This window comes from Sinohyriopsis cumingii, chromosome 8 (assembly GCF_028554795.1).
Source record: "Sinohyriopsis cumingii isolate HCF-2022 chromosome 8, ASM2855479v2, whole genome shotgun sequence".
Lineage (NCBI taxonomy): Eukaryota > Metazoa > Mollusca > Bivalvia > Unionida > Unionidae > Sinohyriopsis > Sinohyriopsis cumingii.
In genome coordinates this window covers 39,664,896-39,691,838 of record NC_142968.1, presented here as the reverse complement: position 1 = coordinate 39,691,838, position 26,943 = coordinate 39,664,896, and the positions used below count along the sequence as shown (strand labels likewise).

The window sequence follows — 26,943 nt, the reverse complement described above, 5'->3', positions numbered from 1 at the left end:
AATTTGCCTGGGTCGTACCCTTGACTTCCAAATCGAGCAGCGAGTTAGTGCAAGCCCTGCAACGGGTGTTGAAACAAAGCGGTCGTCACCCTCTTCGATGGCAAACGGACAAAGGCACCGAATTTCTGAACCAAGCTTTCCAAAAAGAATTAAAGAAACGTGACATTCATTTTTTTACCACCGAGAATCCCGAAACCAAAGCCAGCATCGTGGAACGTTTTCAACGCACTTTGAAAGAACGCATGTGGAAATATTTTACACATCACCACACTCTGAAGTACATCGACATCTTACCGCACCTGGTGCAAGCATACAACCAATCTTACCATCGAAGCATCGGACGTGCCTCGCAAGCCGTGACGCCCGAGAACGAAGTGTTGGTGTTTGAGCGCCTGTTCAGTACGTCCCCGACAAGGGCTGTCCCCAAGAAAAGTGGAATGTTGGCCGTAGGAGATTGGGTGCGCATTGGCAAAACCAAACGCACTTTCGACAAAGGTTACTTACCTAACTGGACGACCGAATTGTTTCGTGTCACTGGACGAGTGCATGGCCGTGATCCTACCGTCTATAAATTGGAAGACATGAACGGAGAAGTGCTCAAAGGAACGTTTTATTTGCCCGAGTTACAACGTGTCACCAAAAAAGAAGACGACGTGTACGACATCGAAAGCATTCTCGAACGCAGAACCCGTAAAGTAGGCAAACGACGTGTCAAAGAAGTCAAAGTACGTTGGAAAGGATATCCACCCAGTTTTGATTCTTGGATCGACGCTTCGCAAGTCATCGACTATAAAAAGAAGTGACCATCATGCCCTTTCACACAGACGCAGCTACGTCGACCACTCCTTCACCTAGTTCTTCTGTGCAAGATTTGCAAAAACAACCCTTGTGGGTGTGGTGTGGAGAACGTGTGCCTAAAACGCAAATCGTCTTTTTCTGCCAAATCTTCGTGGTGTATTGTGTCATCGGGGCAGCCATTGCCAACTTGAGTTTGCAACAAGGAGACAAACAATTGTGGACCATTTTATTGAGCAGTTGCATCGGTTACCTGCTTCCCAATCCCTCCCTGTAATTCTCCTCGAACGGAAACCACGGGAACCTTGTGTCCAGTGCCAGTGCCAGTCACTACTCCAATAACACCAACAACCCCATTTGAGCGGAGACACGCCTCTGACGTCCAGTAACCCCTCGGACAGCCACAGAACTCTGGAATTATGAGTCACCAAAACCAATTTTACTTAACCTTACCCAGTGACAGTTCCATGGAAGTGTTTCCCCACAACACGTTGTGCTGTTACACGGCCAAATTACCTCAAGCCATCCCCTTAGATCACGAAGCCCATTGGGAAGTGGCTTTAGTGGAAATGATTCACCCTACACAAATCCATAACATCACCGAAAAGCAAAACTTTTTTGAGGTTGAAATCCTGAACCAACAATTACCAGACACCATGAATGACATCGGGTTTTCAGGCGACGTAAAACAACCAAACAAAAAATCAGACTTCAAAATCTACACCTTGAAAATTCCGGCAGGGTTTTATTTTAGTGGCCAAAATTTGGTGGACACTATTGCGGACAGGTTCGAGTTAGCCTTTGGCAAAGCCCTGAACAAACAAAGTAAACGTGTCACCCTGGAGTACCATAAAGTGGCTCGTCGCTTACTGATGAAATTTCCGGATACCCAAACGTTGTCCTTCAGGTTCAATGGTAGTTTGTTTGAAATTTTGGGTGGACATCCAACAATGGTCGCACACAATTGGAGCCCCAAGATCGACAGTAATATGGATTTTTACAGATGTTTTAAAAACCTGGTAGAACTGAACCAAGGACTGAATTTGATCTTTGTGTACTCCGATGTGGTGGAGTATAACGTGGTGGGACACACCTCTGTGCCGTTACTGCGTGTCATTCCTTTCAAAGTGGATAGTACCACAACCAGTGACCAGGAAGGTGGAAACACCTATCACGTCCACCGGGAATTTGTACATCCTCATTATCTGCCTGTCAGCAAGTCGTATTTAGACACGGTCAACATTGCTATAAAAGGAGATCTGGGACAAAATATTCCATTCACCAAAGGAAAAGTCACGGTGAAACTCCATTTTCGAAAACGGTTTTCTCACGACTCGTAAGTCATGTATCCAGTGTACCGAGGGGTTGCACGACAGCGAGGACACGGTTTAGGAGATATGTTAAAATCCGCCTTTCGTTCGGTGGCTCCGGTGTTGAAACCGATGGTGACACGCGGATTGCACGCCTTGAAAGATGCGGCACTGACACAAGGCAAAGAATTTCTCCAAAATGTCATCATCGACAAACAAAACCCCAAAGAAGCCTTCATGAGGGCAGGCAAAAATGTCTTGCTGCAAACGGGTAAAGACCTTTTGGGCCGACGAGACACACCTATAAATGCCCTGCACGCTACCGAGTCAGGCATTCAGCAAGGACAAGGCAGAAAGAGACGACGAAGAAAACACCCTTTCACCAGACTTCACACGTCTAAAGCTAGAAAGGCAAAGAAAAGAAGAACCGTTCGAGACGTTTTCGATTATTGAGACACAGCAACAAAAAAATGATGCACCGAGAGTCTTGCGCCTGTTCCAAGTCGGAACTGTATCTGTTTGCCATGCCCCCCACCATGATGACCATGCAAGAATCCCAATGGGTGGAATTTCATCCCGTCTCCTCATTGACAGATTCCGCTCCCATCGAGTTTGAAATCAAAGGACAGCCCGAAGATTACATCGATCTGAATAGCAGTTACTTGTACTTGCAAATCAAAGTTCTAGATCAGACAGGAGGCCCTATAGACACTGAAGCAGTAGCTCCCGTCAACAATTTCATGCATTCCTTGTTCAGTGGAGTGGACTTGTACTTGAATAACAAACTAGTCAGTAGCAGCATGGATACTTACCCTTACCGTGCCTACCTGGAAAATCTCTTGACGTACAGAATAGATGCCAAGAACACCCATCTCAATGCCTGTGTGCTGTGGGAACTTGACGAAGCGGAGCAATTTGATGAAAAAGGTCTTAGTGATGACCCAAAAAAATCAAAAGATAGCAATGAGGGATTTATAGAACGAAGAAACAAAATCAAAGACGGACAGAGTTTAGAACTGATGGATCGTTTGCATTTGGACATGTGGTTGGAAGAAAAGTATTTGCTAAATGGAGTGGATGTCCGCCTTAGACTGAATCGTAGCAGTACCGCTTTCCATTTATTGGCTGATGCTGACGATTACAAAACCAAAATCCAAGAAGCCAGACTCTACGTACGCCGTGTGGAAGTGTTACCTAAAGTGGGAAACGACATTAGTCAGACGTTGAGCAGAACGACCGCCAAGTATCCCATACGACGCGTGGAAGTGAAAACCTTCACCATTCCTAGGGGACAGCGGTCCATGATCGAAGATCATCTGTTCCAAGGACAGCTACCCAAACGTTTAATCGTTGGTATGGTCGAGAATGAAGCCTTCAACGAAGCTATCGCTAAAATCCTTTCAACTTTAAACACTTCAACGTGTCCAAGATCGAAGTCAGTCGCGATGGCAAAACTTTGTGTACCCGACCTCTCGAACCTAACTTTGAGAAGAAGAATTACTTGAGATCGTACTTGTCCCTGTACGAAACCACTGGTCAGTTAGGAACCAACACCAGTCACGGCATTACGTACGATGAATACGCAGGAGGCTATGCTTTGTGGGCTTTTGATTTCACTCCAGACCAAGGCAGCGACGAGGGACATTTCCACCCTATAAAATCCGGCCAGATTCGTGTGGAAATTCAGTTTGCAAAACGGGAGGGTCCTGATGATGTAACGTTGAACGTCATCCTGTATGCAGAATTCGATAATACGATAGAAATCAACAGTTTGAGAGAAGTCATTCTAGATTACTAGAAACCATGGAAGACTGTTATCCCTCTTTGCCTAGTGGAGAAACTTTAAAGATGGAATGTGAGGAAACTGTGGAAGAAGAATCCCAAGACAAAGACGAAGAAGATATTATGATGAAGTCAAGATGGCCAGAACAAGAAGCCCATTTAGTCTGCTGTTTTGCCAAACACTTTGTCGAAAAAATGACGGAATTGATCAAGAAAAATTGCTATGGATGTCAAAACGATCATCCCAGTCAAATTCAACACGATAAATGCCTGATGCTGAGCCAAGAAGAAAAATTGGACGAGTATCTGGACAAAGCTTGGAGTCTCATCTCGAACGAAGACGTGTTGCATCAGTGGTATAAAGACTTGCGTGAACATTCTTGTCCACCATTAACCACTCAAGAGATCGATCACATCGAAGCTCTCCTGAATCAGAGTGAAGAGACGAAACGAAGAAACGGTTACTTGTCAGACATTTTCAAGCAAAAAGTCAGGATCGAATTGATGACTTATTATTACCTGTGAAGAAGAAGAAAAAACCACACAAAACATGGATACCTGGGAACTTTATTACCTTTTGAACCACAGTTCGTATACGGCTTCTTGGAATCCTGTCGTCTGTGCTAAAGATGAACTCCCTCATCGCAAACCTCAAGACCATCTAGCTTACGTGATCAACACGGACGACAGTCATCTCCCAGGAACCCACTGGGTAGCCGTTTACTTTCCTCAAGAAGGATGTGTGGAATATTTCGATTCGTACGGATTGCCCCCTTTGGAAGACGATATCATTGACTTTATGAGAAGAAATGCTCAGACCACCCGATTCAATAATGTGAAATTACAAGGCACAGATTCCTTGGTGTGTGGACAATATTGTGTGTATTTTCTGCATCATCGCAGCCAGGGCTATTCCTTAGAACATTTAGTGACTCATTTTGATCCTCGTTCTTCTTCTAGAAACGATGTGAAAGTAAATCGATGGTTCTGTGACCATTAAGCTTATCTTTTGTCTCAAGCTAGGAAACGTAGTGTCCATCAATGGCCTAATGACTTCCAACAGTGGAAATCACAATTTCATTCACAACGTTGTCAGCCCTGTTTAAAGTAGACTGTGAATTGAAAAAAATGTTTGATGTTATAATGTTGGATTATTGTTAAAAAATGTTAGAGTTGTTGTTGGTTAGTGTTAAGTGATTATTGAATAAAAAATGTTGTGTTTTGAAAAAAATGCCTTTGTCTTTTTTTGTTTGGCTATAAGAATGTTTGATTCATGCTCTTTAATTTCTTACTATCCCTCTCATGACACTCATTGAACGTTGCGGCTCGAAAACCGTGGAGGGGATGTTTTCCTTCACGTCCGCGCTTTGACTTTAAGAACCGGGGTTGTTTCCAGTCTAACCAGCCATTGTCGACTCATCCTCCTACGAAGATGTGCTCCAAACTAGCTAAGCTAAACGAAGCCTACGTGAATTTGCATAGGGTCAGACACAGTCTGATACCGAAGCCAGAAGAGATAGAGAATGTGAGAATCTTAAAAGTCACTGAAGACCTGATAGAAGAGCTCTTCAGAGAAGAAGTGAACAGGGAGAAGGAAGAATGGACAGAGAAGTACAGACTTCAGAGACAGCAGCAGCAACAGCAACAACAACAACAGCAACAGCAGCAGCAGCAGCAGCAGCAACCTGAACCTGACAGAGGCTTTGTCGATTGTAGTATCGACACCAAAGAGTTCTTCTTCTCTTTCCGAAGAAGCAGACCTATCGCTAGAAAGTCTATCCTCAGAGGACATCGCATTCTTAGAAACTAAAAGATTGCCATAGCAAACAAAAAAAAAAAACAAAAAAAAAAAAAAAACAGCCCTTTTCAGGGCTACCCCAATACTCTAGAAAAGAAATAACCATGAATTTGCCAATGTGTGTAGGCAGAGTAGTGTGAATATAAACACTAACTCTTTTTTATAGTGTGAGGGTATGTGTTTGTGTATAGGATTGTGTGTTTGTAAGTGCTCACGTACGTTGGTGTGGATAATAGATTAAGATCATGGTTTTTTTTTTTTTTTTTTTGCTGTTTGACATGTGGGGAGAGTAGATTTGGGGGTTTGATTGGATTGCTTTTCGTATGTGAATAGTATATTGAAGTGATTAACAAAAAAAAAATTTAGAATAGGAATGGGTAGTATAAAAAAGTGAGTGAGTGTTTCTTTTAGGTCCGCGCGTTGTTTTTTTTTTTTGTCATGATCTAGGTAAGATCAATTTTATGTTTTTAGGGGGATGTTTTCCTTCACGTCCGCGCTTTTAGTATAAATTGAAACTCGTTCGGCATTCCAGCTACCCTTGTTGATTGATCAACACCAGAATGAACACCAGACTAGCGAAACTGTTGGAACTTCATGTGCATCTGGAATATGCCAGGCGCCTGTTGAACGAACTGGCCGCGGAGGCCATTGTCGAAGAGGGAAGGATGAGAGAGGAGGAGGAAAGAAGAAGCAAAGAAGAGGAGGAGAGAAGATACAAAGAAGAGGCAGAGAGAAGATACAAAGAAGAGGAGGAGGAGAGAAGAAACAAAGAAGAGGAGGAAAAGGAGAGAAGAAGAAGAAATTTCAGAATCCCAGAGACCGAAAATTGGGATTCTGAAGCTATTTATCCTGCCTCTGCTCTCTCCCCAAAAAAAGTAAAAAGCAACTGGGGAACAAGATGTGTATGTGGCGCCAGGCCTGGAAGGTGCCACCATTAACCAGGTGTCCATGAAGTTCCAAAAAAAAACAACCCTTTTCAGGGCTACCCAATACTCAAGAAAAGAAATAACCATCAATTTGCCAATGTGTGTAGGTAGAGTAGTGTGAATATAAACACTAACTCTTTTTTTAATAGTGCGAGTGTATGTGTTCGTGTGTTTGTGTTTGTGTTTGTAACTGCTCACGTAAGTTTGTGTGAATAGTAGATTATGGGTTTCTTTATTGTTTCTTAGCGTATGTGGAGAGTATAGTTTGGGTTTTATTATATGAAATGAGAAAGTGGGGGATGTTTTCCTTCACGTCCGCGCGTTGTTTGGTCATGATCTAGGTAAGATCAATTTTATGTTTTAGGGGATGTTTTCCTTCACGTCCGCGCTTTTCGTATAAGAACCCACAGTATTCGTCGTTCAAACCATTCTACAAAGAATAATCTAGACAAGATGGCGCAAGTGACTGATTTATTTAATCAATTGAGGCATATCTTTTTCTGGATAATAGATGCAGAATATGCTATAGAAAGGATACAAAAGGAATGGGAGTATGAAGATAAAGAACACTTGGTAACCAGTCAAGTCGAACGTATAAAGACCGCCAGACATATAATAGAAGGAATGATAGAAGATGAAGTCAACAAATCAAGAGGATTTATTGACCCACCTTATGTCAGAGTGGGGAGTTTGAAGGAAGCACTGGATTATGTCATCCAAGTCCGGTGCTTCCTAGAACATGTAGTGTATTGGACGGAGTTGTCATATATGAAGAGGGGACTGAACAGGTTGAAAAAAGGAGAAGAAATAATGAAACAAGTGATGACTGAAGAGGTGAAAAAGATAAAAGAAAAATGGAGTCAAGAAAAACAGAATAAGGAAACAATAAAGAAGAAAGATGCCTTTGACAAAGTCAATCAAAATTGGATCAAGATACAAGAGAAGTTCAGCGCTATGGGTCACCCAGACTGGTTACCTGAAAAGAAAAGAGGAAGAACAAAGGAATTTGGGAAAAGATTAGGGGCTGGATGAGAAAATGGAGGAAATAGAAGAAGCAAAAGAAAGCGAAAGGCCCTTTTCAGGGCCACCCATATTTCTCGAAAAGAGAATGACTTTCAATTGCCTACCCCTTTTTTAAAAAAAATTTTATTTTAAAAATTTTTTAAAAAAAAAAAATATCAAAAAAAATCCCATATTCAATTTCCCTTGACGCTAGACAGTCCCACGATTTTTTTTTCTCCATGTTCAATTCCCCTTGACGCTAGACAGTCCCACGATTTATTCCCATGTTCAATTCCCCTTGACGCTAGACAGTCCCACGATTTATTCCCATGTTAAATTCCCCTTGACGCTAGATTGTCCCACGATTTTTCTCCATGTTAATTTTCCATTGACGCTAGAGTGTCCCAGGGGTCTCTGTAATGCTAATTCCCATTGACGCTAGGGTATCCCACTTCACTACTATCATACGTACTTAACTTTTGCTGTTATATTTGCCCAAGAAAAAATATTCTGTAACTCTTAACATGCATTATTATTATTATTATTATTATTATTACTCTTGTCCATTATCCAGCTACATCATTTTCTTTACATATTTCCTTTTGTACCTCCCTGCATACCCTTACTCGGATATAATTTCTTTTGTCAGTTTTGTAGATGGCGTTGATCTTTCCTCACAAATTGTTTCGACCTCTGTCTTCAGCCTTTAATCAGGCCAAAACGTTTTGGTTCTCTATGCGATAGTCACGATTCTTTGATTTTCGTTGTGTGATTTTTTTCAATTTTGTCTTATTTATGTATCTTTTATTTGATCCATTGTTTGTAGATTTCAGCCTATCATCCAAAAATCTAGGAGATAAGAACGCCTCCCGGTTTTTGTGTTAATGTTTTGTTTTGTGTATGTTAGCTATTTCTACCTCTTACGAAGAGCTTGTTAAACTCGAAATGTTTGGATGCTATTTTATATTATCAATTTTGTGTCAATATATACTATTTTCTTTACAAAAAATCTGATCCTTTATAGCAACTTAGGTTGGCTTTTTTGCTTGATTACTTACTTACCTATGAAAGTTAAGTTGCAGTGAAGTTGGTAAAAAGAAAATATGACATAATGGTATGAATAAATATACCGATAGATGACAAAGCGAAAGAGGACACCAACGAGCACTTAGAGTTCGTTTTAAGCAGAAAGAAATAGTGTTTATCTTTAAGCCGCCATTGATAACATATTTCAGAAAAGAGCAAACTATGCCAGCAGTATAAATTGACTTCTAGGCACGAAACGGCATTGGGATTATACGGGAGTGGTGAAATGAGATCGAAAATATTGCTAACATAATAAGTACTGTATATACTTACAACCCTGGGAAAGGATTCCTATTGGAATGAAGCAGAATACAATAAATAGCACCAGTGAATCAGAAGCAAGGCCCATTGTTCCTCGTAATATAATCGTCAATTTCTAGTGGTCTCTACAAAGACCTGAAGTAATGAACATTCTTTGCTTGCGTCCACACAGCCCAAGGCCAATCGACTGTTGTTTTTGGACCTCGATATTTCAATAAGACAAGCTAAAAATACATACAATTGTGTAGATTTAAAATCCTAAACTTGAAGGTTCAAAGTTCACTCTTAATACACCTCATCAACATGGGCAATCACAGGTTTTAAAGCTGAAGAATTTAGTAAGTTTAAATTGGCCGTAGGTTCTATATTCGTCATCACTTTGGCTGAATTGTTCTCATAATGTTCTAAGACACGAGAATACTCAATAAATCCTAAAGGTTGACAAAGCTTTCTTGTTGTAAATTTATTATTTTTAATTACGTTCATAGTGTATATTAAAGTAAACGAAATTAGTACTTTGTTTTGTTTTTTGGCCTTTATTCAGTCCCCATCTTCTACCACAGAATATCCGGTGAAACAAATTTGCAAGTTTCACTCGACCTTTCTCTCACGACCTTCAGTGCAGAAAATAATCCTTTTATAGAAACCAATCGCAGTTTGCATTGTCCTTCATAATCGTCCTGAAAAAGAGAGAAATGTATAATACTTAATGCACCACAAAGTATATGATGCTGACTTTGCCAGTTTCACACAAGAAAATAAAATTCACTAACGGTAAACATCCATGTCACTATTAATACAGTTTCACACAAGAAAATAAGATTCACTAACGGTAAACATCCACGTCACTATTAATACAGATGAGTGAATAAAACCACTGACATGGTCATTTTGTGAACTTCATAATCTAAGACTGAGACGGCGGGGTGAGGGGGGCAGGCTACGTTTCAACTTACATGTTTTATATAAATTCAGGTTGTTCTTAATACACTAAACAGAAAAAAATACTGACTTTCTTCCTTGACTGCCTATTGGCCAGACAAAAGATTGGGAAATACGCGGACCTTAGTGTTATGTACCACCTCACCTAACAGTTAATACCGTTTTAACTCATCAGCATTTATTCCAAACGTTTGTAATACTCTAAGTCCTGAACAGTGTCACTGACTTCCTAACACGGAATTTGCTGCAACACCAAAGATGAATGGCGTGTCATGGTAAGCTTTATATCCATGTAGCGTTTTGTGTCTGTGATAGTGTTTTCCAGAAATCAGACTTCTTACAAAGTAAAAATAGCAATAGTTTAAAAATCGAGAAATGTGTCTGAGTTTGCGTTTCACTTTTATCTTAACAAACTCTCTGTATATGTGTTCTCGTAGCTACAGAGGTAGATTCTGAATATCTTACTTTTCGTTGACTTGAGCGTACACAATTAGAATCTGGTGGTAAATTATTGCGATGGATATTGTAGATATTCAGTAATTACTTCACCACACATCACAAGTTACAAAGAAGTTTCGTCTTGAAGCGAAAACATTTTATTTTGTATTCTCGTAAGTTTTTTTTTTTTCCTTTTCTTGTACTTCGTCCATGGAATTTTGTGTATCATTGCCACATTTAGGCAAGAGTCGTAACATCCAAATCTTAAAGGAGGTAGGTACTTGTTTATGAATTTCTGACAACTTTAACAGCTCAACACTAATCAGCTACTAGCATAATATATATACATATAATCATATACTAGTGGATAAAACGTCTATGTCTATGTCGTAAAGGATTTAATTACTATTTGCGTTTCACTTGAATCTGTACGGTCTCTTTGTAAATGCGTTCTCATAGCTTAGAAGGCAAACTACGAACTACGAATTTTGTCTTTTAAATATCCAACGCAAGGGTCGTACTTTGGACCGACCAAAAGAAGGTAGTGACAACACGGAGATCATCCAGAAATTTCCAGGCAAGCTGTATTTTGATATTCACATTCGTAAAGTGTCACACCATAACTGATATACTGTACTTAACCTCTTTCTCCTTAGTAACCTAATCCAGCTCGGGATAATTGTTTGGGTGTGCTTCCTTTCAGATATTAATGCCATTTCCATTTGAACGTCTGCAATTGACTATCAAAGTCAAAATAGCCAGGCAAAGCCACAGGAAACTTGTATTCTTCTTTGATTTTTGCTTATCTTTTGGAACTAGTGGTATCCAGAATTGTTTGAGATGGATGAGATGCTTAGACAGGTACACGCACGGCATCACCTTTACCAGTAACGTAGGAATGTCATGCTGCATCGCTTGCGCTAGCAGAGTCGCAAAGAACACAAATGGTATGGGTTAAGGCGGTAATAAAGGAGCGGTAATGTCGTGCTGCATCATTGATGTCGAAAGGAACGGCATTATTCTGGTCACAAGACACGGCATCGCACTCAGGTTTATTATTGAACTTACAGTCTGTAGTGAGTCACTTACTCATTTGCTGTGTCGAATTTGCCATTATCAGTGAAAGTGTTCTGGCCTTATAACTGTACTTGGAGTTCTTAGTGGGTCCCCTAGTGTGTCCAATTATTCATCATTGCTTTCGGTTATTGTTTGCATTCAAACTTTTCCTTTTTTTACTAGAGCTCGGGTGGTAAAGTATTGTGTTACGAAAGTCGCGCTCCTTGCTAACTCACACTTTGCTACACCTTTACTAAAGCTCTACTGACGATTTGGTGGTTTTCCAAACGTACGATTGTATGTTGATCCAAGATTTTCACGCGAAAGTCATAATCTTGTACGGACAGCAAAGCGTCTTTCAAGATATCAAAGTTTATTACTGATTCAACTGATAGTTCATTGTCAGCCTTTGACATTCAATTGAATTTTTCCATTACAGTCTCTGTAATAGTATCCCTAATTTCTGGGGACACCTCTAGCAAAACTGTCAATAGTGTCTTTTGGGTGCTATTTAGTCCATCCGCCTAAACGGTCGTCTTCGCCTTTGTGATAATTACTATAAGGGCGATTGATGTACACACAACTGTCTGTTTCAAAGTAAAGGACTTGATCTTATAAAAGTGTTAAGACGGAATACAATTTAAAACGGGAATTGTCACGTATGCTACCATGAAGACATTTCCAAATCGACGATTTCCACATGTTTCGTGAGTTTTCTTTTGTCGTCCAGTAGTTGAAAAATAGCGACTTGGATCTGCCAAATTCTCTGTCTTGGGCAATATACTTTTCCCACAAACAATTAAACATTACATTTTCAAACGATTGTTTTCCTTCGTTCTTGTCCACGTGTTCCAAAGTAATGCCTCCTAAGGATCGGTGCCATTCGTTGAATGTATCTGTCTTCTGCAGTCTGACACGACGATTGATAGCCACTAGCCTCTTGTTTCAGTTTGAGCAATTCCTCGATGTAGCTTGAAACAATTTATGGACCGAGTCATTCTCCTTTTCGAATTGTTCAGCGGTAGTGAAGTGCCAAATAACGTATAAATTTAACAGTCGGTACCCATGATCCAGACCATGAAACAATTCGTCCTGTCAAAGCGCATTCGTCATTCGTTTGGTAAAAGGGTTGGTCTTGATTACATGTTTCAGCCACGTATGGCATTATGAAAACATAAGTTTTCCTTTGCAATGAGGGGTCAGACAGGATGGTACAGATTCGTAAGATTTAGAATTTAATCAACCCTTCGTACTTGCGAATGTGTTCCACGTCGATATGTTCTGTCAACATTTCGGGGTGACAGGTAGGGAATCTGGCATATTTGCATTCCCAAGCATACAAATAACACGCGTACGTGCATTTTATTTCTTCTCATTGAGAGTTGCACACGTCGTACAGTACGCGTGTTGTATTGGTTCGTCCTCCGAACAACGTGGATTCAAAGGTTTGATACCCATCACGTGGTACTTTCGGTAATGCGTCTAAATTCTAGAGCGGTTTTAAAACGCCAATCGTAATCGTGCCATCACATTTCTGTCACTCAGTATATACGTATTTCAAACCTCAGCCATCGTTGGTATGTTTGCTCGTACAATTCTTCCATGGTGAAAGACCTTGTCCAGTCTCGTTATATGTACATACCATCGGTGTCGTAATAGGGAACGTCAGGCAAATGTGGGAGTACAACATGTCGATGAGCGTCTTTAGTGATAAAGTGTGGGAAATATCCTTTAGCCATTTCTGTCATTCTTAACATGTTAGGCGTTCTACTCAGAGCCATGGCCAAATAAGTCATTTAGCCTTTAAATTGCATTTGCCCCCACTTTCATGTATATTAGTATGACTCTGTTCGTGTTAACTGTGGGGCATTAAATTCATTGTTCTGAGTAATATCGATAAGGTTTAAAATCCATCCGGCAAGAGTACGAGAGCTCCGAAAGATTGTTCGTGTCCTCATGGAATTTTACTACATTTGGGACAATGAAAAAATATAGTGTTTTTGTGTGCACGTCTCACAAGCCCGAAGATTTACAGAAAAGTTAGGGATATTAATGCCAGTCTCTTGCGTACATTCAAAAGAAAAGACGGGAAAGATTTTTACGAAATCCACTTACTTGATTCATTTTGTTCTTGTGGTAGGCTTCCTTAATGTCGTCCTGGAATTTTATTTCCATATATTTAATGTAGCATTGATGTTAAAAGGAGATGAAGGTAGTGCTATCTCAGCAAGCAGACATTCACGCGTACAAAATAGGCAAAATTGCAGTTATATTCTGGAAGAATACAGCTACAGTTACATTTTTAGCCGTCGGGGCCCAGAGTGGCCGAATGGTCTAAAGCGCTTGCCGTTACGGATCATTGCCATCTCACCTCTGTCTGCGTGGGTTCGAGTCTCAGATTCGGCCAATATGGGTCTGTGAGAAAGCTTACCAGTAGCTTCTCAAGGGTCGGTGGTTCTTTCCGGGGTTTTTCCGGGTTCTTTTTGCACCATTTATACTGGCCACCATGTGTAGCCTATCTTGTTCTGAAAATGGGCGTTAAACCCTACAACAACAACATTAGCTGTCCTGGTCATGGTACTACCACTCCGGGTATAGGCAGTAATCGCAGAAGGAGCACCCCAATACATTCTCTTTATTGATTCAGCCATAGGTATCGTATGAACACTGTTGCGCCTGTATATTTTAGTGACGCTCTCTGATTACTGGAAAAATGGCCCCGCTCTCTGACTGAATTTTGGATTGGTGCAACATTTCAATCTACTTTAATTCGTTCTTAGACTGCATATATATATGTACATTCGCTTATGCTGACCTGTTCTCAAGACAACTATACAAAAAAGAGATTTGACTAGCACAGAGTCATCAGACATCGTATCGTGTATACTCTTCAACCTGGACTACCCCATACTCACCATGCGACGAAGCTTGAGAATATGACTAGCAAAGGGGTGCCACGTATATTGAACACCTTTAAAGGGCCACTGAGATCACTAGAAAAGAGACATACTAAAAATATTTACCAAAACATTTCGTGTTGTATGTTTTTATGTGTGTATATTTGTGCACGCTTTTGTGGCTATATCATTAACAACTAAAAATTTTATATAAAAAAAGCATTTTTCCCTTTCTCTTGCGATAGTATATTTGTATGTGTGAGAGGACAGAGTAGCAGTATATACATACTTCCTACCCTTGTATGTGATAATATGTTTTGACGTTTGTGTGAAATAGTGTGTGTCAACCTTTTCGTTAGGTTGTACGGGGGGTGCGGTAGCTTGATTATGGGCTTGGGGGTTGGGGTTGAATAGATATCAAAAAGCGGTTGCTGGATTGTCTGTGTCTTTATTTGGATAGTAATCACAACGCGGTTGCTCGATTGTATATATGTTGTATTGGATTGTAGATCCAAATTTTAGCATTACATTTTCCTTTGTCCTTATAAACTGTCGACCCTTTCCCCTCCGCCACTTTAACATTACATTTTCCCTTTTTGCTATAAACACTTTTGTCCCCGTAAACACTTCTGTCACTCTGATACTATTCCCCATGTTAAACATATGGACCAATTTGACATTGGATTTCCCTTTGTCCCTCAAGTGCCGCATAGTGTAACCTACGGGCTAATGTGAATCGCCCATTGTTCCCCAAGAGCTATATACCACTACTTTGAAAACTCCAATTAATTTAGATGTATTGACTGGGTCTCTGTATGAATGCAAATAATCTATTATATGTTTACATCTCTCAAATTTCATATGAGTATTAGAATGATTACTTTACAGTTCTGTACCGTATTGTTGGTACTGGCTGGTTTTCAACGACACCTTCCACACATTAATAGGCGTTGTCGTGCCGAGGAAATATGAGCGAAGTGGCTTTGCTGTGGACACGCCGAGACAGCTGACACTGGCTGCCTTGGGTATGTATGTAATCCGCGGTCATATGAGCTACCGCGGCACAAGTCAATATATTTTGCTTTTAACACATTAACCCCTAGCGACGACTTTACGTGGCAGGAGGTAGTAGCCTACTGCCGAGCTCTGTAGCGTCATGGTCATGCATGATACACTAAAGTGGGTGGTAGTATAGAAAGGTAGACCGATGTAGCTCTACAATGATACCAAATAATCTGGAATATCTAGTTGCACTACAAAATACAGATAGAAAAACCTCATTTTTTGGACACGACATTTTTTTTACCAAAAAGTCGCCCGTGGTCGGAATCCGATTTTGTGTCCGGATTTGAGACTTTTTGGTCTCGGAGCTAAGGCAAACTGGTATCAACTGCAAACAGACAGATGAGCCTTTGCAAAAAGTAGGATAAGATGGGCATTTGGAATAAAGAGTGGTCTCCATACAAAAATAATGGCTCCGTTTAGCAAATGAAAAAAACTTTTACCCTTCTGCTCATGCGCGAGTCAAATAGCCAACGAAAATCGATGTTTCTAACACCACTAGGCAGTATGTTATTGAAAGATGACCGGGGATTTGGTGTTTTCGAATCTATTCAGAAATAGCTTTCAAAATGTGTTTCCTACTCGGTTTTCAGGCAAAAATGACAAAAAGCTTCAGGGGTTAGTGTGTTAAATGGAAAAGAAAGTGTGTGTAACGCGCATCTAACAGCAAACAGCATAAACCCAGACCTACATCGCATAATGCACTGGTCGTTATTAATCTTTAATCTTTAATAGAAGGAACGACATGGGTCCTGACATTGCATCCTTAACAATTTATGAGCGCAAAACCGAAATTTAAGCTAAAGTGATACAAAATGAATATACTATAACTATGCGTTAAATTAAAGGTTGAATAATAGACCGTTATGGAATTTTCCTAACTTTTATTCCGCTACTACTATAAGCATCCCATTATATTATGATGATTCTATCATGAGTTCGAGATTTTTGCCCAGCCCATTTTTGGAGGATAACTAAAAAAAAACAAAAACAATTTGTCGGACTATGTCGTCTACAGTTGGAAGTGCGTTCTTTGCGAACAGCAGCATTTAACTCTGGCTATAAAGAACTCATATGCCTATCGCAAGATCCCTTCCTGTTTTGCACAATACCTCAATTATAACGAAGTTCGAATATCAATATGTGATGGGGGTGGGGGAAGAGATCCTTCGGGTTCGTTATATGAGGAGTTTACTGTACAAAAAAGTAAATTCTCTATAAATAGGTGTAATTTAATTCATGGTATGTACAATTAATCGAAACCATGAGGGCAGGACTGCTCCCCAAAGTAGTTTTAAATCTCTCCAAATAACTATTCATCTCTATTTACATGGGTTATGCGTTATAATGAGAGGTGTTCCTTTAAATAGTGACAGATTTTGAACTGTAATTGGAAATTAAAATAGAATCTATACCAGCTATACTTGGGTTCATCTTCCCTAGGCAAGGATCGTCCACGGCGCGGAATGAAGTGGTTCGACGACTCTTGACTAGCTAATTTTAGCTGTGTTTGAAGTGTGCCATTAGGCCTATAATCTCAAAGGAGTGTCTCCAAGGTATTAATGTAAATGATAATAATAATAATAATGATGGTATTTAATTCATATTTTATTTATGTGATATGGAAAACTGCGTATCCCTGAATAAGCAAAACATGTTTCGTTCACTTCTTTTTTGCTAATTATCACTTAACATTCCGTTTAAGTTGCGTTTTTCTTTTTGATCAATATAAATAAGGTTTCACAGTAATCCATTAAAGTAGTCTACGCTGGCCATAAAAAATCCACTCTATTAAACTTTGAAGACGGTAAATAAATTAATTATTGACATTTGTATTTAGTAATATGACTTTTCATTCTTAAAGCAATTAAGAAAGAAAAGATAGATGAATAATACACGATAGTACATGTAAATGTTTTTTCCATACAAGCACAACTGAAATACTGACAAATTCAAACACCAGTAATGGTGACCAATATCACATTGTCTTATGACAACGATAGCTCAGTCGATTAATAATTATAATTATATAATTATAAGAAGATTATCTATAAATGGTTTGTATATGTACTTGACCTCTCATGTATGTTGTTAGACCCGAGTTGGCAACTCTTCTGTCATAGGTGCTCTATTGTTTCTGTATTTTAACTGTGCATTTTAGGTATAGTCAATGAGTTGGCAACTCTTCTGTCATAGGTGCTCTATTGTTTCTGTATTTTAACTGTGCATTTTAGGTATAGTCAATGAGTTGGCAACTCTTCTGTCATAGGTGCTCTATTGTTTCTGTATTTTAACTGTGCATTTTAGGTATAGTCAATGAGTTGGCAACTCTTCTGTCATAGGTGCTCTATTGTTTCTGTATTTTAACTGTGCATTTTAGGTATAGTCAATGAGTTGGCAACTCTTCTGTCATAGGTGCTCTATTGTTTCTGTATTTTAACTGTGCATTTGAGGTATCATCAAGGATATTGTATTATTAAGAATCCATTGTTTAATGGGGGTGGGGTGGTGGTAAACTCCCATGCAATGTACATGAAAGGTGCTTATGTACTCGTTCTTCCAAATGTAGCTACACCAAATATATTTTTGATATTGTGATGAATTCTATTGAATAATAAAAGTACTTATTTAGTTTTGTAATATGTATCCGTTCACTAAGATAAATAGCTGAATTTTCAAAATGATTTTTTTATCTGAAAGTCGCAATATTATATACATTACAACAGTAAGAAATGATATATATTATGCAATCTGATTCAGCATCTGTATTTTCACTTTGAAAAAGTTTTCTCTGAAACCAAAAATCTTCTTTCTCAGTTTATTCCCTCAATGTTTATATTTTCATACATCTATGAATTTCTCAATGTATCCATGACACAAATTTCTTACTAAAGTATGTAAGCTCTTCGGATTATTTGGTATCTGGTTAAATGCTGACAGCAGAATGTTTAGATTATCAAAACTTGTGTAACTTGTATGAAATGGTGATGATAACAGCCCATATTTACTAACATGGAATGACTTATAAAATCAAAAATAAAAAAAAATAAAAACTTCTTGGTATCTACATTGATCGTCATCTCAGCTGGAATACACATATCGATCACCTATACGGTTCCGGTGGCCTAGTGGTTAGAGCGTCCGCCTCGGATGCGGTAGGTCATGGGTTCGATCCTCGGCCGAGTCATACCAAAGACTTTAAAAAATGGTACTAACATCGTGCTACATGTCTGCGGCATGATGCCCCCAATGCTAGACATCACTATAAAGTGTCACACTGCAGATATCGTAGCGATATGACTGAAATTTTGTTAAAGCTACGTTAAAAATCTAGATCACTCACTCACTCCATCGCCTATGTGCAATAGTAGTCACAAGAATAACGCTACTAAATTTGCTATTGAGATTTCTACTACCACACCTCCAGTCAACTGAACTTTATTTTCCCCAGGATTGGCTTAGTGTGTCTGACTCGAGGTCAAAAGAGGTAGGAATCCTACCATCCGATCACCGCATGTCGGCTACCATAGTGTGTCCATAGGTAAGGATGTTTACTACAATTGCAAGAATCTTGTCTTGTCTTGTATTGTCCTGGCACTTAACAACCTACTTGTGTTTATGTGCCGTAAAACATCAAACCAAACCAGACCTAACTGACTTCCGTCGTAATGACGATAAATAGTGATTTCTAAAGATGAGCGTCTAAGAAGAAAAATTGAGAAGTTTGGTTTCATTTGATCAATTTTAGCTTGCTTTAGAGTTCAATTTATCTTACAAGACAGCGGTCTAAGTCAAGGCCGCGTGTTGCCAGTGATGACAAATGTAGTGTTTAGACACGATGAATCATGTACCAGTCTCATCCGTGAATGAAGATTCTTTGATATGTTGAAGCTAGTTAAAATACGCTTTTATAAATAAACCATTAATTTATTTTAAATACCAATGGGAAAGTTTGACCATATCAAAGTTGTCATTCTTAAAGTAGCATACCCACTTCTCAAAGTTTGAAATGATACTTTTAGTGTGCAAATAAAATGACACAATGGAGTTTTTAAATCCGTTGGCCACGTCAGAAAATATGAAACTGTATAGATCTTAATTGATTTAACACTGCCATTCTCACTTTGCAATTAGAAGGAATTGATTTCCAATTGTCAGTATGTATTTCCATTGTTGAAGATGATGAATAGTATGCCTTTTGTTTGTTATGCTTTTACAATATTATGCCTTTACAATATTATGCATTTATAATGGCATGTCTTTACAATGTTATGCCTTTACACTCTTACGCCTTTACAATGTTATACATTTATAATAGCACGTCTTTACAATGTCATGCCTTTACAATGTTATGCATTTATAATGGCATGTCTTTACAATGTTATGCCTTTACAATATTATGTCTTTAGTATGGTATGCCTTTACAATGTTAGGCCTTTACATTGTTATGCCTTTAGCATGGTATGCTTTTATAATGTTATGTATTTACAATGTTGTGCCTTTACAATGTTATGCATTTATAATTACATGTCTTTACAATGTTACGTCTTTACATTGTTATGCCTTTACAATGTTATGCCTTTAGTACGTTCTGCCTTTACAATGTTATGCCTTTACAATGTTATGCATTTATGATGGCATGTCTTTACAATGTTGTCTTTACAATGTTATGCCTTTAGTATGTTATGCCTTTACAATGTTGTGCCTTTAGTATGTTGTGCCTTTACAATGCTATGCATTTAGTATGTTATGCCTTTACAATATTATGTCTACATAATGTTATGTCTTTACAGTGTTATGCTTTTAGTATGTTATGCCTTTAGTATGTGTCTCACAATTAAACAGACCAGGAACGTCAATGCATTCTTTATCGTAGCTCTTTGTGTCATCTTGAATTGACAAATCAACATCTTTTCCATAAAAATGGTCAAAAATATCTGAGTTCATAATTTTGAGAAAACCGACTAAGCATTACTTCAGTTCTGACATCATTGCCCGAAAAAAAATTACTATGGTGCCATCAAATTGAGAAGAAAAAAGAAACAATCCCCCTGCATGTTTCCTATTTACAGTGTGATAATTGCCCAAGTGTGAAGATTGCATATTAGGTTAAATAATACTACAATCAAGTTTTCTTTGCATACAATTATAGTTTTAAATAAATTCGAACTACACAGTCATATTATATATAGATGTGTGTATTAACGTGCATTTATGATAAATAAATCAAGCATAAATCGGATATTTCCCACCTTTAATAACAAATATACTGTACTTCTCAACTGTTCTTCAAATGTGCACAAAATAAATTATTATTTACTTATTTAAATGGCAATGCATACATAACTGAGGTATGAATGCATGTAAGGTGTCTAATTAGCAAAACACTATATTCAAGGTATCACTATAATAATGTGGTTCCTTATATATTTGCTTCATCATTTCATATTTAATTATGAAATCTAATGCACAAGCTTTAAGTTCATGTGCACCAAATCTATCTTACTTACGTTAATCACGAACCTGAACAACGTATGTCCATAAATCCGGTTGTATTTTAATGGCACTTGACTTTTCCTGAACAGGCCGAATCACATCTGTTGGCTTTGTCATCCTGCGCAATGCTGAGAGGTTAAACCCAATAATCTTTTTATTTTATTTTTAGGCTTTAATTCTGATTTGTATTAAATATAAGTAGCATTCATGACTACTTAGCAAATCTCCAGGAAAAATCAGAGAAAACATTTAATATATGAGATACTACAATAGGATCCAATAAAACCTTCATTGATGGAAATAGAGTAGTAATACCTTCAAACCATCTATGCATAAAACTGGAACCGATATTACATACTATTAAAAATTATCGTTTTATACTTTTACTAATGAGTTAGTAGACGGAAGGAAAATAAAAACATGTAAGGAACGAAAAATATCGGTCAATATTTGTGTACAAAGACGAAAGTAAGAAGTTTAAATGTTCTCTCTCTCTCTCTCTCTCACACACACACACACACACACACACACAGAATTTAAACTTAACAGCATGTGGTCACATTTTCATATATGAATGAAAGCTAATTAAAGAAAATGAAGAAAGTTTTCCTTTTATCGATAAGTTGCATACGACCTGTGTACTTTGAAAGAGACCGTTTGGAGAGTCCAGAGAGGCCAGAAAGACCCCAAAAACTACATTAAGAGAGAGAGAGGGGGAGAGAGATGTGATGGTAAAATAGTAAACTATCTTCTACCTTATTTGTGCAACTAGTTGTAATAGCATGTTCCATTTTCTCTATGACTCCGATATTTATGTGATGTGGTGTTTTGAAATGGTAAAAAACGAAGAATCCACCCGACACTACCAACCTTATATGGGCGACAACTTGCCCTTACACGTGCTGGACACGAGGTTCTAACCTAGGATCACAGATGTGTAAATAAATTGTTCAGGCTCATTCAAGTGTGGGCGAGTGGAGTTCCTAAAAATTTAGCTTTTGGACTTCAGGTACCAATACAATCCTTGCAACTACAATGCTCCCGTTCAGTAAATTTAGCGAGACAATAACAGCGCTATGGGTTAAATTTCCATTTCATTGGAAAAGCAAGTCGTTAGGCAATTTGAGAATCAGGTGGGGCCCTTTGTGTCACTGTGAAATAATTGCACTGGTGTCGACAGCTTCTTTTACGGTAAGGTTGGTGACAAGTGAATAGTAAATCGGTAAAAAAATTACAGTTGAATAGAGTGATAAAGCTTGCTCTCACGTTATTAACATTCGCCAACCTCCGCGAACTCAAATAATTGAAGGGACTAGAGGATTATAATATCAGAAATTAGTATTTGTTAACCCATAGTTACTCAAAAACATTGATCAGTTTTAAAACGGCAAATATAAAAAGTTCATTTATATCATTCCTAATTCCTAATTGTAAGCAAGAACTTTCTTAAAAATATGAGCTAGTGTGGGTGTCTTTTATTCTGATGAACATTTATATACATTAAATAGATATTTGAATAAGATTTAATTAGATTTTTAACTCCATTTAATTTAAGTTAGTTTAGTTGAATTTAACTACTTCTACGTTGGTTTTGTTTCACTCAGCTTTATTTTAAATTCATATTAATAACTTACACTAGTGGTGTCGGTGATATCACCTTTAATAGTAGTATTAGTTGTTGTTGTAGTACCAGTAGCTACGGTCGAATTTTAAGGGGGAGGGGTAGTAACAGAAGTAGTAGTAGTAACAGCACCAGGAGCGACGGTTGTATTTTAAATTAGGAGTGTAATATCGGTGGTAGTAACATCTGTAGCAATGATATTATATAAGAGTAGGAGTGTAATAGCAGTGGTAGTAACATCAGTAGTAATGATATATTATAAGAGCAGGAGTATAATATCAGTTGTAGTAACATCTGTAGCAATGATATTAGAGTAGGAGTGTAATAGCAGTGGTAGTAACAACTATAGCAATGATATTATAACAGGAGGAGTGTAATAGCCGTGGTAGTAACATCTGTAGCAATGATATTAGAGTAGGATTGTAATAGCAGTGGTAGTAACAACTATAGAAATGATATTATAAGAGGAGTATAATAGACGTGGCAGTAACATCTGTATCAATGATATCATTATAAGAGCAGGAGTGTAATAGCAGTGGTAGTAACATCTGTAGCAATGACATTATCATAAAAGTAGGAGGGTAATAGCAGTGGTAGTAACATCAGTAGCAATGCTATTATTAAAAGAGTAGGAGTGTAATAGCGGTGGTAGTAACATCAGTAGCAATGCTATTATTATAAGAGTAGGAGTGTAATAGCAGTGGTAGTAACATCTGTAGCAATGATATTATTATAAGAGTAGGAGTGTAATAGCAGTGGTAGCAACATCTGTAGCAATGATAGCATTATACGAGTAGGAGTGTAATAGCAGTGGTAGTAACATCAGTAACAATGATATTATTATTATAAGAGTAGGAGTGTAATAGCAGTGATAGTAACATAAGTAGCAATGATAATATTATTATAAGAGTAGGAGTGTAATAGCAGTGGTAGTAACATCAGTAGCAATGCTGTTATTATAAGAGTAGGAGTGTAATAGCAATGGTAGCAACATCTGTAGCAATGATAGCATTATACGAGTAGGAATGTAATAGCAGTGGTAGTAACATCAGTAACAATGATATTATTATTATAAGAGTAGGAGTGTAATAGCAGTGGTAGTAACATAAGTAGCAATGATAATATTATTATAAGAGTAGGAGTGTAATAGCAGTGGTAGTAACATCAGGAGCAATGCTATTAAAATAGTAGGAGGAGCAATAGCAGTGGTAGTAACATCTGTAGCAATGATATTAGAGTAGGAGTGTAATAGCAGTGGTAGTAACATCAGTAACAATGATATTATTATTATAAGAGCAGGAGTATAATATATTATAAGAGTAGGAGGAGTAGTAGCAGCAATACTTTTTAACTATGTGTAATAGTAGCTATAAATGTAATATTTCAATCTTTATGTTCTTATTATACAGCAAATCAATTAAACCTGTTATTTCGCCGCAAACAAAGTCTCCGTCGGATGGTAAAAGTTTCACAGTAGTGTAACACACAAGAGATCTCACTGCCAAGCTAATGAAACAAGACCTACGCGAGGTCGATGTTTCCTCTCTTTACAAGGATCTAAAGACAACGGGTATTGGCGACTGACGGGTTCTTAAACGTGCAAATGCACTAACAACCACATGCATAAAACTCTAATTTCACACTTGCGTGTTTTTTCTTGCTTTACATTCCTATGACCCATCAGCAATCCGTAGGTCCTTACTTTGCGCTATGGATCTCGAAACACGGCACGATAGACCTAATACAAATAATTATCCCTACATCAAATTACTAAATAAGTATACATCAAAATATCTTTATAATTCTCAATGTTAAGAAATTGTGGAGCTCGTTTATGAACCAAATCAGTGTCATAATGAAGTTTCATTAATAATGTACGTTATGTCGTGTACTTCTAGTAATTTGCTAATTACTCTGTTTTGATATCTACCACTTCTCACGTGAAACTCGTAGTAGTGACGTGATTTGGATTTCTAACGTAGCTTTAACAATTTTTCAGTCATATCACTATGATATATGCAATGTGGCAGTTTATAGTGATGTCTAGCACTGGAGCATCATGCCGCATACATGTAGCATGATGTCCCACCCAGTCACATTACCCTGACACCAGGCCGACCAGTCCTAACACTAACTTCTTAATGCTGAGCAGCAAGCGAGGCAGCTGTTAGTACCATTTTTTAAAAGTCTTTGGTATGACTCGGCTGGGGATCGAACCCACGACCTCCCGCAACCACTAGGCCACCGGAGCGGTGGAAAGTCGTAGTAGAAAAGGTAATTTGAAATCGTAATGAAAGGAGAAACGTATTCAAGTCGATGTTGTTATACATGAGTTTTAATCCACAGGTAGGTACATGTCTGATGACAAGTACTTGATTTGTCACTAATATGATAATATGACAGATCTGATCAAAGGGGGGAGGGTTGGGGTTGAAGATAAATTTGTACTGACAGATGTAATCGAAAGGCCGATTATATGTTTGACTGATTATTTGCTATAACATGACCGTTCGTAGCAATACAATAAAATCACATTTCTCAGTAGAAAACTAGGAGAATCATTGCAAGAAGACTAAATTCCAAGAAATAAAAATTTATACAAAAGGGTAATTTATTTAATGGTATAAATAATAATGAGCATATCATTAAGGGAGTCCGTTATATAAAATGCAACCCCACCCCTCCCCCAGATGGGCACGGGGTTGGGTGTCTGCATCAAATCCCGTATTTATGGAAACCTTTTATAAAAAAGAGAAAAAAAAGAAACAAAGAAAGACAATGAAATTTGCGTGGTCTTTGGTGATAAAGAAAATAGATGTACTCTGAAAAATTGGCGATAAATGGTCTTTATCTAAAAGTCCAGGACAAGTTTTAAATGTAAAGAAACGAATAATCGAGATGGAGGTAAATGTAAAATAAACAAAAATGAACACAGAAAAGAAAGAATAAAGTAACGGGGGTAAGGGATAATTAGAGATGGAGATTAGTTCAACGATACTATTAAGGACACATTAACTGGGAGATTTTCGGTCATGGTTTTGACCAATGTCCAGGAAAGGTGCGAAATATATTTATTATTATTATTATTATTATTATTATTAATGAAACGAAGAAGGAGTGAGAGATATCTCATAGTCGGTGCTGAGTCTAATCGGAAATATTCTTATAACGTGTTTCCAAAATGGGGCACAAAACTATATATACCTGCCTTTATAATGTCCACCACCCTTTTCACCTTCATCCCCGCTGAGAAACTACGAACTATAAATCATTACATGCATGACCAAGTTGCATATGCACTCGTTAGAACACTCAGCATAATAAAGTAACCGGATTAGCTTCATCCGAGGTTCGGCATAATACAGTAAAGTAAATAAAGTTCAGTACTAATATATGATAAGAAGCAGTATGTATTTTCAACGAAATATTTTTGGCTGAATGCAGTAGCATTGGCAGATTTCAGAAGGGAGGCTGTGAGTCTGCCATGATAAAGACTAAATATTATCGCTATAGTCTACGGTCTCTCAAATCGCGTAAAAATATATTAACATTGTGCAGTTCTTTTCCAAAATAATACGTTATAATTGTTCACTTTAAATTCATAAAAGAAACGACATGCAAAATATATATAAAATAATATATTCCTTATTTCTTATATATAGTCTATGACATTTCAGATGTTGGACCTATGTGCTTTATATAAGGCAAATATTTCTTATCTGTCGTACCTGCATGCCTATACGGTTGCAGAATAAACTGCATAACTGAAGTTAATTTATCTTTATCAAGGCAATTAGTCATAATTTGGAAAGTATAAGATTATTTGACACAAAATTAATATAAAACTAATATTAAGAGAAAAATATATTAATTACCTCAGGTGTGCAGAAAAACCAATCCTTCGTCCAGAATTCGAAACATAGCTCCTTGGTGCGACCTTCCACTATGAAAACCTGAACCAGTTTTTTTTCCTCCCACACTTAACAACCATTTATCAATAATTGTGATCACAGAGCGTCTGTCTAAATATTGATCTATACAAAACACAGTCCGGGTGGATTATTGACACTGTTCTCAGATAAAAATCACCAGTCCATGAATTAGATTGGTGTAAGTCGTCGCTTGATCTTCTTTCTTCATGTTGATATTTTAATTGTACCACGTGTTTATTACCTGATCATAAAGGAGAGGTGTATATAAGTCCCTCTTAAGTGCGATGGTCACGGTTTTCGCATTTGAATTACGTTCTAATTGTGAGTAAAGAATCGTTGTCTTCGTCGATTCATCTATTTGAATACGAAATGCATAATGCTTTATTCAGCTTGAAATATACATGGTGTTCATAGCCTGAATGTGAATAGCGTTAACATAATGTCCTATTATGTTCTCGCTCTCTTACAAGCTGATTGCAACGGTTAATGACAAACGAAATTTAAAAGAAATACGAGTTAATTGTGGAAAATTAGTGCTG

At 37.9% G+C, this 26,943-nt stretch overlaps 1 protein-coding gene across 1 annotated transcript in view; it reads right to left on the bottom strand.

The window, feature by feature from the left end:
- LOC149793325 (hemicentin-1-like) overlaps nucleotides 1–26,591 on the bottom strand; it is a 157,373-nt gene extending 130,782 nt beyond the window's left edge. The window contains exons 1-2 of the mRNA XM_089968982.1: nucleotides 26,348–26,591; nucleotides 8,973–9,640 (exon numbers count right to left, since the gene is read on the bottom strand). Coding sequence (XP_089825108.1) covers nucleotides 8,973–9,048 — 76 coding nt within the window. The 5' untranslated portion in view covers nucleotides 9,049–9,640; nucleotides 26,348–26,591. The remainder of the gene's footprint in view (nucleotides 1–8,972; nucleotides 9,641–26,347) is intronic.
- Between the last annotated feature and the right edge of the window lie 352 nt (nucleotides 26,592–26,943).